This window comes from Tamandua tetradactyla, chromosome 7 (genome assembly GCF_023851605.1).
Source record: "Tamandua tetradactyla isolate mTamTet1 chromosome 7, mTamTet1.pri, whole genome shotgun sequence".
Lineage (NCBI taxonomy): Eukaryota > Metazoa > Chordata > Mammalia > Pilosa > Myrmecophagidae > Tamandua > Tamandua tetradactyla.
The window spans coordinates 33,017,849-33,031,240 of NC_135333.1; the positions used below are offsets into that span (position 1 = coordinate 33,017,849).

The 13,392-nt window shown below is 36.8% G+C and overlaps 1 protein-coding gene across 16 annotated transcripts in view; it reads left to right on the plus strand.

Moving 5' to 3' along the window:
- Window positions 1-13,392, plus strand: part of TNRC6B (trinucleotide repeat containing adaptor 6B) — a 384,364-nt gene that overhangs the window by 357,302 nt on the left and 13,670 nt on the right. For 15 of the 16 annotated variants that reach the window (XM_077168905.1, XM_077168910.1, XM_077168901.1 and 12 more), the window contains 4 exons: window positions 5,002-5,133; window positions 5,420-5,515; window positions 5,721-5,904; window positions 12,395-12,535. In XM_077168905.1, the coding sequence (XP_077025020.1) occupies window positions 5,002-5,133; window positions 5,420-5,515; window positions 5,721-5,904; window positions 12,395-12,535 (553 nt within the window). The remainder of the gene's footprint in view (window positions 1-5,001; window positions 5,134-5,419; window positions 5,516-5,720; window positions 5,905-12,394; window positions 12,536-13,392) is intronic. The other variant, XM_077168906.1, reaches the window with a different exon arrangement.

The window sequence follows — 13,392 nt, forward strand, 5'->3', positions numbered from 1 at the left end:
GCCATAGGAAATGGGCAAACCTGCACTTTAATTACTCTGCATCCCAGGTAAGAACGGCAATTTGCCAGAAACTAGTGGTGCTTCTCTCTGGTCCTTTTGTGTTTATTGGAGAAAGGCAGTGTATCTACAGTGTGATGAGGGGAACTTGAGAAGTTGAGCAAGGCTATATAAGAAGTCTCACAAGTATAAACTATATTATATTTGTTGTGATTGTCAGGTTATGGAGCATATAGGATGCTGGGATTAAATGTAAGTTTGAATGTAAGCTTTGTGTCAGCATTCATTTCCTTTTCTTTATATCTGTCTGTCTGAATATTCTGAATCAATATACTGTTTCATTTTGCCGGTTCTTTCCCTTTATGTAATGGATATAGCCTTCTGTAACTTTTTTTTTAACTTGATATTGTTTCTGAGGTTTTCCTGTATTGATTTGGGCAGTTGTGGTTCATATGTTCATTTTATATGAATATACTGTAATTTATTTGCCTGTTCTACTCTTGATGGACATTTGGATTGTTTCCAGTGCTCCTGTGGATTTATACTTGTTTCCTAGGACAAGTTTCTCAGGATGATGACTGCTGGACTATGAGCATATTTTCTTTTACTTTAAATGGTGGTTTATTTAGCTAAGTTTAAGTGTTAGGAAGGCTGAAGGGGGAAAAAGAATAATGGGCTCTTTTTAAAGAATGAGAACAAGACTAAAGAGAATTAGAATTGAGAGCAACGCTAAAGAGAAATGGTTGATCCCGAGAGAAATGGTTGATCCCGAGATCAGCTGACTTGTTAGTAGAGCTTTTTTAACTGAACGGAAAAGAAAAATGCAAACACAGACAGCAGCCATTCATTTTGGATACCAGCAGGTCTGAAGACAGAATAAATAGAGGTGAATCATAGAAGAAAATTTTGGAAAGGAGGCTGGAAGCAATGTTAATGGCCTGGAGTAGCGCTGTTCAACAAAAATATAACACAAGCCACATAATGTGATTTTAGATTTTTTAGTATATTAAGAAAAGTAAAAACAAATAGGTAAAATTAATTTTAATAATGTGTATTATTTAACCTAGTATACCCAAATATTAATATTTCAACATAAAATCAATGTTTAAAAATTATTAATACAACTTTTTCTTTCTTTTTTTTAATATTAAGTCTTTGGTAACTGATGTAAATTTTGCACCTAACAGCACATTGCAGTATAGGCGAATCATGTTTCAAATGCTCACTAGTCATGTGAGGCTAGTGGTTTTGCAGTACAGACCTTGAGGTCATACTAAGCATAGTTACTAAGTCAAATACATTTTAGATTTGCACTAAAGAAAGTAAATGTGATTTTATGGGTCACTGAGGTGTGATGGGATAAGACTGGTTTAGAATACCATATTGAAAGCATAGGACATATCTTTTAATGCTATCTGCCCTCCCACCCCCCAACAACAATGTCTTCTAGTCACTTGTTACAGTGTAATTAGAACTATTATATCACAGGCAATGAGTTAACTCATATTGGTGAGCTGAACCCAAAGGAGAGGTAAAGAAGAGTTATTATATTGGGGAAAATTGTGGAGGATATATTTCTCATGCTGTTGCTGAGACAAAATGCATGGATGCTCGTTTGTACACACATCTGGAAGGAGTCTTAACAGTGAAAACAGGAAACCAAACAGGTTTTTAATTAGTCGGTAACACTCAGCATAGCGAGGAAGCAGCTGGGAGAACTATTACTTTAATCCACAGTACTTTCCAAAATGGTAGAATTGGTAGGGTAATGAAATGGGATCTTGGAAGAAAATGAGTTTGTGAGACAAGTATAGGAAATCTGAACTTGGATGTTTCTAGACTAGAAATAATGTCAGAGAAAAAGATAGACACATGTTTTTGAGAATGTGGCAGAGATGGTGGCTCAAAAGTGTTAGGAAATTGAGGAATTTAAGAATGAAGCTAAAGAAAGATAAAGGGAAATATCTAAGGAGAGACTTCTGATTATTCAGTTTTTAAAGGGACATTTTCAAAAGATTGAAAGTAAGAATGACTACAAGAGTAATACTGGCATTAAAGAGGTTTTCTTAACAGGAATATAACACAAAAGAAGGTAAGGCTTGCAAAATATATTAGGCAGGTTAAAAGAGCCTTTAGAGTTCTGATTTGGTACAATATGGCAACTGGGAAAGGAAATACAACTTAGAATTAATTGTATAATGTTGACTGATTACAAAGCGGAAGAAAATTTTTACTGCTTTTGTCTTCCCTGTTAAGAATAATGTTCAAACCAAAAGGGCTAGGGAAAATTGAGTCCTACAATAGAGAAAAAATTTGTGCAAAGAATTGCAGAGCCCTAACTGTAATCTTTGAAGATTGTTAGGGGTTCTTCTTTGCCCAGATTCTGAAGTGGGAGCCAAAATATCTTCTCTTACTAATAAAACTGATACTGGAGAATGTGGCTTGCTTCAGGCAAATGAGCTTCCTAATACTGAATTCTAAAATTATCCTCCACTCCCATACCCTGAAAGTGGAGTGAGGTGGTCCTTCCTTCAGTTTGCTGCCAAGAAGAGAAAAGAGGCCTGGAGCATTGTACTGATGGTGGAGTTCCCCTGTGCAAAGCCTCAATCAAAAATGGAAAAAGAAGCACCCCATACACACACACAAGGAAGTGGGGAGAATGGGGGGAAATTTTAAACACTGGGGTTGAAAGGAGAAATAATGAAAGTGGCCTTAAGACATGATCTTGGCAAGATTCTATACTACATTCTCAAAAAAAAAAGATGGCCTTGAGTACCTACATGGGAATCAGTCATCATAGTTTGCTGACAAATTTTAATTTACTCATTTCTTTCATTAATTGTTAAAAATACTGAATCATAAAGATGATATAATCATTGTATCCTTACTTAAGCAGGCAATTTGATAAGAAGTCTCATTGATTTGGATGAAATGGAAAAAAAAAAACTAAAAATGCTAAAACCATTACATGGATTAGTAAATGGCTAACTATTCCTGAGTTCTGAGCCCTCAACTCCAGGTTGGAGGGAAGTTTTTAGTGGAATGCATGCTACTAGATTATCACTAGTTCCATCAAGTTCAACATTCCCTTCATTGGCCAGATGACAGAACACAAACTGGAAATAAGTAGAACTGGGTAGAAGAGAACTTGATAGACTGACTCAAATTAAAATATTAAAAATAAATAAAATTAAAAAACCAGTTGCTCTCTGGGCAATTCTTGATATTTCCACAAATAGTGGGGACAACTACTTCAATAGGGTGAGCCCTCGATCTTGGTGTTCCTGCACCAAGAAATTTACTCCTGCAAAGGAGAAGCTAATCCTACCTATAATTATGCCTTACCGTCAGCCCCAGAGAACCTCTTTTGTTGCTCAGCTATGGCCTCTCTGTCTAAGCCAACTCAGTAAGTGAACTCACTGCCTTCTTCCCTATGTGGGAAATGACTCCCAGGGGTGTAAATCTCACTGGCAATGTGGGACAGGACTCCCAGGATGAGCCAGGACCTAGTATCGTGGGATTGAGGAAGCCTTCTTGACCAAAAGGAGGAAGAGAGAAATGAGACAAAATGAAGTTTCAGTGGCTGAGAGATTTCAATCAGAGTCAAGAGGTTATCCTGGAGGTCTTTCTTATGTATTAATAGATATCCCTTTTTAGTTAATGGTATATTGGAGTGGCTAGAGGGAAGTACCTGAAACTGTTAAATTGTATTCCAGTACCCTTGATTCTTGAAGACAATTATATAACTAATAGTTTTTACAGTGTGATGGTGTGATTGTGAAAACCTTGTGTCTGATGCTCCTTTATACAAGGTATGGACAGATGAGTGAAAAGATAAGGACAAAAAATAAATAAATAATGGACGGTAAGGGGTAAAAAAATTAGGTAGATGGAAATACTAGTGGCCAGTGAGAGAGAATGGTAAGGGATACGGGATGTATGAGTTTTTTCTTTTTATTTCTTTTTCTGGAGTGATGCAAATGTTCTAAAAATGATCATGATGATGAATGTACAGCTATGTGATGATATTGTGAGCCATCAATTGTATACTTTCAATGGACTGGTATGTGTATGAAGATATCTCAATAAAAATACTTTTAAAAAAGCAATTGCTTACATATTACCTTTAGAGATGAGGAAACTGAGGCTCAGAAAAGGAAATAAATAATTTTCCTGGGTCACACTGCTTAGAAATGACAAAACTGAGGTATAAGCTCAGATATTCCAACTCGAGCTGAACAGCTAGCTACTTGTTCATGGAAGAGGAATTTGTTCTGGCCCCAAGGGGATCCAGTGGATTCAGTGGATGAAAGTTCAGGGAAACTAATTTCAGGGAAGTTAAAAAATCTTCTGTGAGCAGTTCAAAGATGGGAGGACCTCATTTCTCTGTTGCTGAAGAATCCTCTAACCAACCTTACTCTGAAAACCAAGGAGAAAGAACAGGAGCAATCACTGCACCTTGGGCAGTTAACTTCCCAGGCTCTTTTGTGCAACCTCTTGCAACTTTGTGAATGAATGTATTGAGGAGTCATGAGTTGAAATGCCATGTCTTTGATTTGCGAGTTGATATAGGCATAGGTAAGATTTATATTGATTTATCATTTATATAGCAGAAGTTCTGACAGTTGATTATTTATTTATTAGCTTTATGCAGTTTGGTGTGTTTTGTTTTCTGGCGTATTTCGGGTAGTAACTTCTTATTTAAACAAAAACCATACTGGCACAAAAAAGTTTTTTTCCTGCAGATGTTTTCCTAATTGTCAAATTCATAGTTTTCATTGTAGAAAAATTAGAAAGTGTGAGAATAGAATAAAAAGCTCTTTTAAGAGCTTAAGAGATAACCATTGTTAATAGTTTCTTTTCCCCAGTCATATAATACTTATTATAGATATTTTTCAAAGAAAAAGTTACAACGCTTGCTTTAGACCTATCAAGATTCTTTTCACAGGAAAATAATTGTTTTATTTTGATGCATTCTAAAAACTCCTTTTTTTCGGGGGCCAGGTTTCTGCCTCAATGCTCAAGCAATTTCCCAACAGTGGCCTGAGTCCAGGTCTTTTCAATGTGGGGCCCCAGCTATCTCCTCAACAAATTGCCATGCTGAGCCAGCTTCCACAAATTCCCCAGTTTCAGTTGGTAAGTGGTGGATCATTCTCTTATAGCTAAAATGGTTAATTGCTTATTTTTGTTTCATTTATCTTTGTCAGTTTTTTAAATTCAAACTGTTAAGTATGCTTAAGGGTTAATATATCAGCCTAGCTGGAGATAGATATAACCAATAGAACCAAGAATTTGGTGATGATTTCCACACTGAAACTTTTGATGTAGTGACCTGTATTTCATTTCACAGACCCTTTCATTATTCTCAGTAAGTCGGCTTTAGGCAACATTTGGCCCTCTGTCTTTTCTTCTTCTTTTGTAGGCATGTCAGCTTCTCTTGCAGCAGCAGCAACAGCAACAGTTGTTGCAGAACCAGAGAAAGATTTCTCAAGCCATGCGCCAGCAGCAAGAGCAGCAGGTATGTACATTTTAAGTTGGTATAAGTAGGGGATTGGGAGGGTCCCTTTGTAGTAATTCATGTGAGGAGTACATCACAGTTTAACCACTTTGATAGCAAAGAGGAATCTTATGCAACCTTTTCCTGTTAAATTTGGGATATTTGCTTATCATTTGTCCCTTTTTTCCTTGGGACCCTCTCCTCGGGTGGGCCTCCCTGCCTGCAGCTTGCTCGAATGGTGAGTGCACTCCAGCAACAGCAACAGCAGCAACAGAGGCAGCCCAGCATGAAGCATTCGCCTTCTCATCCTGTTGGGCCCAAGCCGCATATGGACAACATGGTACCCAACGCTCTGAATGTGGGGCTCTCAGACCTTCAAACTAAAGGGGCCATACCTGGGTATGGTTCTGGTAAGTTGTTAGTGATGAAAACTTCTGTTGTTTCCTTTTATGTTGTTTTTTTTTTATCTGTCCATCATATTCTAGGCCTCTGAGGTTTGGGCATATGTTAGTCTTAGTTTTTATGGCAGTGATACAAGGCCATAGATATTCTTAAACTTTGTTTTGTAGATGAGAAATCAGAGGCTCATAGAGTTTTGATGACTTTCCAAGCTCAAAACAAAATTAGTAAATAGCAGAAACAGGGCTCCAGCCTCTTTGCCATCTCTCTGCAACCACTCAAGCTCCAAAGCAGACTTTGACTACAGCATGCTTATGAATGGCAGTTTGTTCTACTACCACCATGAATTTTTAAGAATCAGTTTAAATGTTTGTAAACTGTGAGTGCCACCATGTCTGAGCTTATGATCTATTAAAATAGATACAAGTTGAAGTATTTAGTTCTACTGTAAAATAGCCCTCCCTTGGAAAAAATAAGAAATTAAAATTATAATTATAGTACTGTTACAATTCATCTGATATTAGTATTACTCTCATTAAAATAGAGTTAACAGAAGTAATATGATGATACTTTCGACATTCAAGAATTTTTTGGTAGGCAAATCATAGCTCTCAGAACTAGGGCACTTGTAAGGAGTACTGAATCAGTAAGGGCAAAAGTAGTTTAAAAATCATTTATAAATTAAAAAGGTACCATGGCAGTGAGTTTTTTCTTAAACTGGAAAACATTTAGATTTTAGGTAAATAAAATTCTGTTCTCTGCCAACTCAGAAACTCAGAGTTGGGGAAAACTGAAATCCTTGCTGGTAAGTGACAAAATGGGCACAGCTGTCTGTGCTCTAATTCACTGGTCTTTCACTTGGGCACCCACATGTGGGGACAAGCAGCGACTTCCAGGGGTCCATGAACCTGGATGGTTTTAAGGAAATTAATTTATGAAAATGTATTCTTTCTCTTAAATGAGAGCAGACTTTAATTCAAAATAGCCTTTCTTCTGCTTAATATAAAAGAAAGCAGAACTTCCTGTGGTGTGAAGCTTGGTGCAAGAATTTGGGTATTTTGAAATGTGTTGAGTTCTGAATTTCCATACAATATTTAATAAAGTAAGACAACTTTGCCTCTGCCATCCTCGTTTGTCAAAGAACACATGGTTCTTGAGAAAAAGAACTTTAACTGGTCAGTACAAAGCAAAGAGAGAATCTGAAAGCCCAAATGGCCCTTTTTCACATGTTTAAAATACAAGCACTTTTCAGTGCTTCACAGGACTCATCTCTAGGGTATGTCATAGCTAGAAAGAGAAGGACCTTTTGTCAAATAGCTTGAGCAGTATAGGATAGTAATACTTATTATTTTAATTACATAAACATTTTCAGAATGCTGCAGGTAAAGCCTATGGAAAACCATTTATGTAATTGTTTTTAGGCTGGGTATATGTTAGTAATTAGGTGTTAACAACCTAAAACCATATAATGTATTACTCCAATGACATTTAGTACTTAGAACATGTTTAATATTTCCTGCCTCATTTTAAAAAGTAAAATATGTTGGCCATGAATCTCTTAGTTTTTAGTTATATATTCCTTTCTCATTTGTTAAATCCATAAAAACATTTTTATAATGATCTTGTTGGTTTGATGTTGTTATTTATGATTGTTGTACTTGGTTCTTAATTAGTCCCAAAGGCTGATAAAATTTCATGCTTTTTATCACACTCCTGTTTCACAAATAACTTGAAATTTTACTTATGCATTATATTATTCCACTTTAAGTAAGGATAAACAGAGACTGACTTACTACCTTGTTTTTACATCTTATAGCTTATTAAAGCATGGACAAATTAATTATATTTGGTCTTTATCACTTTAACTGTGTCCTGCCTGCTTATAATAAGCCTTAAATGATGCTTTTTTGTGATTTCAGAGGTACAATTTTCTTTAATTCATATTACCACATTTATTTGAATTGAAAAATACAGTTTGAGATTAAGTCTCAGTTGGCTAACTCTTAAATGAGCTGAATAAGCAGTCCAAAGAATCTGATGAAAATGTACTTAAAGCATATGAAGATATATTTTAAATTTTTTCAAAAAATTATTTGGCAAAATGTAATAAAATGAACACAATTTCAGTTTTTCTAACTCTGAGTATATAAATCTTAAAAAAAACTATCTCTAGGTGAAAGTGTAGCAAAAATAATGAAAACTTTCGTAGTGAGTCTTCATAAAGTATCTTTTAGTATATATTCCCAAAATTAAAAAGTCGAATGACTCTTAGAATCGCTCAGCTATTCCTCTTATAGATCAAAGGTTTCTAATTCTGATTACAGCAAAATTGAAAACAGACCTAATTGAGTTGTCAGGTGACAATGAAATATGTGAAAACTGCATCTTGTATCTGTCTGATGGCTTGGGAGAAGGGCATATACCTAAAAAATAATTCAGAGAATTGAAGTGATATAAGTGTTATAGCAAAACTCCTTCTAGTTCCATCTATTTATTTTTGTGGATAAGAATCTTAGCACTTTATGTCTATAAAAATAAACATAATTCCTATTCAATAGCAAGTACATTTTTAATAAACTTTTGCATTTTATGTTTAAAATTTATCAAAATTTGTAACATATCTGTGTGGTACATCCAGAGGAAAACGCAATTGTGTATATTGGAGATTATAAATGTGGCAGACTACTAGAATGATGATTTTATCAGTATCATGTGTGTATGGGCATGAATTAGAACTGCTGTGTTAGGATAGATGATTATCCTGTATTACGGTTGTGAAATCAGTATTGTGTGTGTGTGTGTTTCTACAAAAGAAATGTGTAACAGAATATAAAGAGGACTGTAGACAAAATTATAGTGAAGGAATGATCCATTTAAAGACAAGATCAATTTGCAAGTGTTTCTTCAGGGAGGAAAGCACTGAGCTGGATGTTGGGCCAAGCAGTTGTGATGAAAAGACCATGAATTAGGGTGTGTGGAGGCAGTGGGAAGTAATTCTGGTATGGACAGATAAGGTAGGTCAGGTTTGTATTTCCAAGAATAAGATAGGTAAAAGGGGATATACTGGTGAAATAAGCCCTGGGACGGGCAAGGGACACGTGCTATCTGTATTTGTACCTCAGCTCCTAACATAGAGCCTACCACAAATGAGGGGCTTAAAAAATGTTCATTGAACTGAGCTATGGTTTGATTTGTTATACAGTTATGTCTCTGTGAGCTGGCAAATTACAGAGAGGCCAGTTAGTAGACTGAGGAAATTTGGTTTTGATTAAGTAGCAAGTACATAAAGTCAGTATTTTCCTCCTTTATGTATGGTAACTCATAAATAGCCCAGAGGTCACCAGCAAAACTCCCCTCTACCATTTGTTATTGCAGCCACTGGAGTATAATGTCCCAGAATTCCTTTCATCAAGATGTGTTGATGAGCCTCCAATCTTGGAGTTTATTCATATGAAACTTAACCCCACAAAGGATAGGTGAAGTCTACTTAAAATTAGGCCTAAGAGTCCCCCCCAAGAGAACCTCTTTTGTTGCTCAGATGTGGCCTCTCTCTCCAGCCAACACAACAAGCAAACTCACCACCCTCCCCCTGTTTACATGGGACATGACCCCCAGGGGTGTGGACCTTCCTGGCAACGTGGAACAGAAATCCTGGAATGAGCTGAAACTCAGCATTAAGGAATTGAGAAAACCGCTAAAATGAGCTGAGACTCGGCATCAAGGAATTGAGAAAACCTTCTCGACCAAATAGGGGCAGAGTGAAATGAGACAAAATAAAGTGTCAATGGCTGAGAGATTCCAGAGTCGAGAGGTTATCCTGGAGGTTATTCTTACACATTAAATAGATATCACCTTGTTAGTCAAGATGTAGTGGAGAGGCTGGAGGGAACTGCCTGAAAATGTGGAGCTGTGTTCCAGTAGCCGTGTTTCTTGAAGATGATTGTTTAATGATACAGCTTTCACAATGTGACTGTGCAATTGTAAAAACCTTGTATCTGATATTCCTTTAATCTACCTTATCAACAGACGATAGAACATATGGAATAAAAATGAATAATAGGGGGAACAAGTGTTAAAATAAATTTAGATTGAAATGCTGGTGATTGGTGAGGGGGTATGGTATGTATGAATTTTTTTCTGTTTTCTTTTTATTTCTTTTTCTGAATAGATGCAAATGTTCCAAGAAATGATTGTGATAATGAATATGCAACTATGTGATGATACTGTGAATTACTGATTATATATGTGGAACGGAATGATCAAAAGTTAAGAATGTTTGTGTTTGTTTGGTGGTTTTTGGTATTTAAAAAAAAAAAAATTAAAAAAAAAAAAAAAAAGATGTGTTGAGCACATCCCAAATCCCGCCATCATGTGCTGGTTACTAAGTAAGAGAAATGTGATGTCGGAAGAAATATACAGGAGAGTTAGGTACAACCTTGCCTTGATTTTTTTCCTCTCATATTTTGGGCTTTGTAGATTGAACCTTTCAAGGCAGTTTCATTTTCTGTTCTCCCTCTCATACCCTTCTATTTTTTTTTTCTGTACTCAAACCTTGCCACTTAGTTACACTGCTACAAAGTGTGGTGGTACTTGATCCCCAAGTTTATAATGAGAAAAACACCTACTCTCCCTAAGGCTCAGGTGTAACTACTCAAACTCTTCCTTCTCCTAAGATTTACAACTCCTAATTTTGTACATTTCTTGTGTCATAAAATAAATCTAAGTTGCTGAAATGAAATAACGTTTATTCACTATGAATTTTAAGGAAATTTTAGAGAAATTTTAAAGAAAATTAATGTGTAAGGAAATATTAGTAAAATAATATTATTTTACACATCCTTAAAATTTTCTTTTCAATCTTATCCAGAATCCTAGGTTGTTTTCAAAAGCTCTTTCTCTGTGCTTATAGAACTGGACTGTCCAGTATCCTGGGATCCAAGCATCTTTGGGCTGCTTTTCTACATCAAAGGCAGAGCTCTAATTTGCCTAAGGAGCAACCTGCTTAGGCCAGTAACACATATGTTAGAGAAAGTCTTTTTCTTTTCAACCTCCCTGTCCTCCAGTTTCATTTTGTTTCAGCTACATACGGAACCAGAAGAAAATGGTTCAGTCCCTCCTTTTTTTGCCTCCCCCCTCTCCCCTTTTTGAAGATCATCTAATTTTAAATATTTCTGTCTTATTCTAAGGATTTCTGCATCACCTCCTCCCACCCCCAGGCAGTCACTTAGACTAGTAAATTCAGTTATGAACAACATTTTTAAAATGCTGTTCTTATATAAATAGCAACATTTTAAACATGGAGGGTCAAGGAGGGTTTAGACAGATTTGAACTTGAATATTTATGCATTTATAAAACTGTCCCAGTCAATTAGAAGAGAAAAGCATGGTCTGGGTCTCAGTAGGACATAGATAATAGAACTTGAGAGCCAATAAGGTGTCGGTGGTGGAGGAGCAAACAGGATTGCTAAATGTTTTAGAGGGCAGAGTGGGTACAGCATGCAGTCTGGTCTAGTTAGAGTTGCTCGTGTTCTTGGGTAAGTGTAGTTTGGCTTTGAGTTACCGTTGGTTATTCAGTCACCAACTGAGTTTAGAGTGGTGGGAACCCTGCTTACTGCCTGGGGTGCCTGCAGTTTTGCTGTCAGTGCTGCACTTACTGTGGTTCCTTTTCATTCCTGTGGTTATTCATTGTTCTTCATATCCCTGTTTCATTTGTTTATTTTAGCCCTTTTTTTTTTTTAATATTTTTGAGAGATGGTTTGAGGAAGTGTTATGTACATGCTGATCCAAAATGAGTGGATGGTCCCTGTGAGGTGTACTGCCAAACCTTTTGCATATAGTTTCACCTGTCCAACCTGTGAAGTGGAAACAAATCACCCACCACAAATCAACTGTGGACCCTACATGATATTACTTTTCATTTTCCCACTATCTCCTGCCACACTCAACCTCACTTCATCCCATCATCGACTAATCACTGAAGTTGCACTTAACTTCTGTCCTGTTCCCTAAACACACTTGATTGTTAGGAGTAGACTTGGAGCTTCTGTACTTCTTTTCCTTTACTCAAATACTTATTGTTAGAACATGATCGAATGACCCTTCTGTGAAACATTTCCTTCCCCAAATACCCTTATAACCCATATGCTGCTATTATACTATACTGGTGTGATTTGTGGATATCTTCATCTCAGTTGAGGAACCCTGACCTCAGCTGCTATCTGGCACAAATGTTAGCTGCACGAATAAGTAAATACATAAGTACACTGGATAGTCTTAGTTGGCAATCTTATGCTCTTCATACGTTAACAGATTTATCACTTTTTTTAGCATGCAAGAGCTGTGAACTGAACTTCGAATCAAAATATCTCTTCTTAGTGGGGGAAATTTTCTGTGAATCAGTCTTTGAGTGACATGTGAAGGCATTCCTGGCTTCTGCCTCAGAACTCTTGGTTGCTGATACTCAAAATTTATAGAAAGATGAAATGTGTTTCTACATTTTAGGCTTCAGTTCTGGTGGCATGGACTACAGCATGGTTGGTGGTGGGAAGGAGGCTGGAACCGAATCTCGCTTTAAACAGTGGACCTCCATGATGGAGGGACTGCCCTCTGTAGCCACACAGGAAGCCAGTATGCACAAAAATGGTAAGAGCAAGCAAAACATTGTGAGTTGGAGCCATTCTGATGATTCAGTACACCTTGATGAAGGCCCCCTCTAAAATTATTTCAAAATACAGATCTTTTGCTTTTTCCTAATATGTCTCTTGATTTTTTTCTCAAGTCTAATGATCACCTCCAGTAGGAAAGTTGAGGTTGTGTGTTTGTCACATTACAGGGAAATTGAAGTGCTAGTTTTCATTAAGGGAAGCAAGATCTCTCCGTCAGCAGTGGGATTGAGGACTATTTTAATATCAGTGAGCTCGAAAACTCATTATGGTAAAACCCTATGAAATACACTGAGAGAACAGAATCAGCTAGTTGAGTCTATTTTGAGGTGCAGGAAAGCATAACAAATAAGCGTATATCGTGTCAATTACTTGAATCATATTAAGTTCATTAACCTTTTAAAAATTCCTGCCCTTTAATCTCCAAACGTTGACCTGTAGCTCAACACATGAGATTTGGGTTTTCTGCAAAGCTTTCTTATTTTTTTGTGTAAAGTCTGTAAGATAGCACTAGAGCATGTTGCAGCCTTTGGTCGTGAATGTGGATTGTCTCCATAATTCTCTGTAAAGGCTTCTCCAGTTCTCTGTAAAACACATAAAAGGTCTCAGAACCTTCCTTCAATCTTTGTTTCAATGTTTGTTTCATTTGACAGTAATTCAGTGGGATTCAACTGTATCCATAAGAGGGTATAAATAGAGGTCTGGCTGTTCCTGTATACCCCCTCTGGCAGACCTTGGCCCCAGCCAAGTCACTCAGTCCAGAGCCTTTCAGGGTTCCTTTACATACCACTCATTGATGTGCCTGACCATGAAGTAGGTCAGGGAAGTGCCACATGG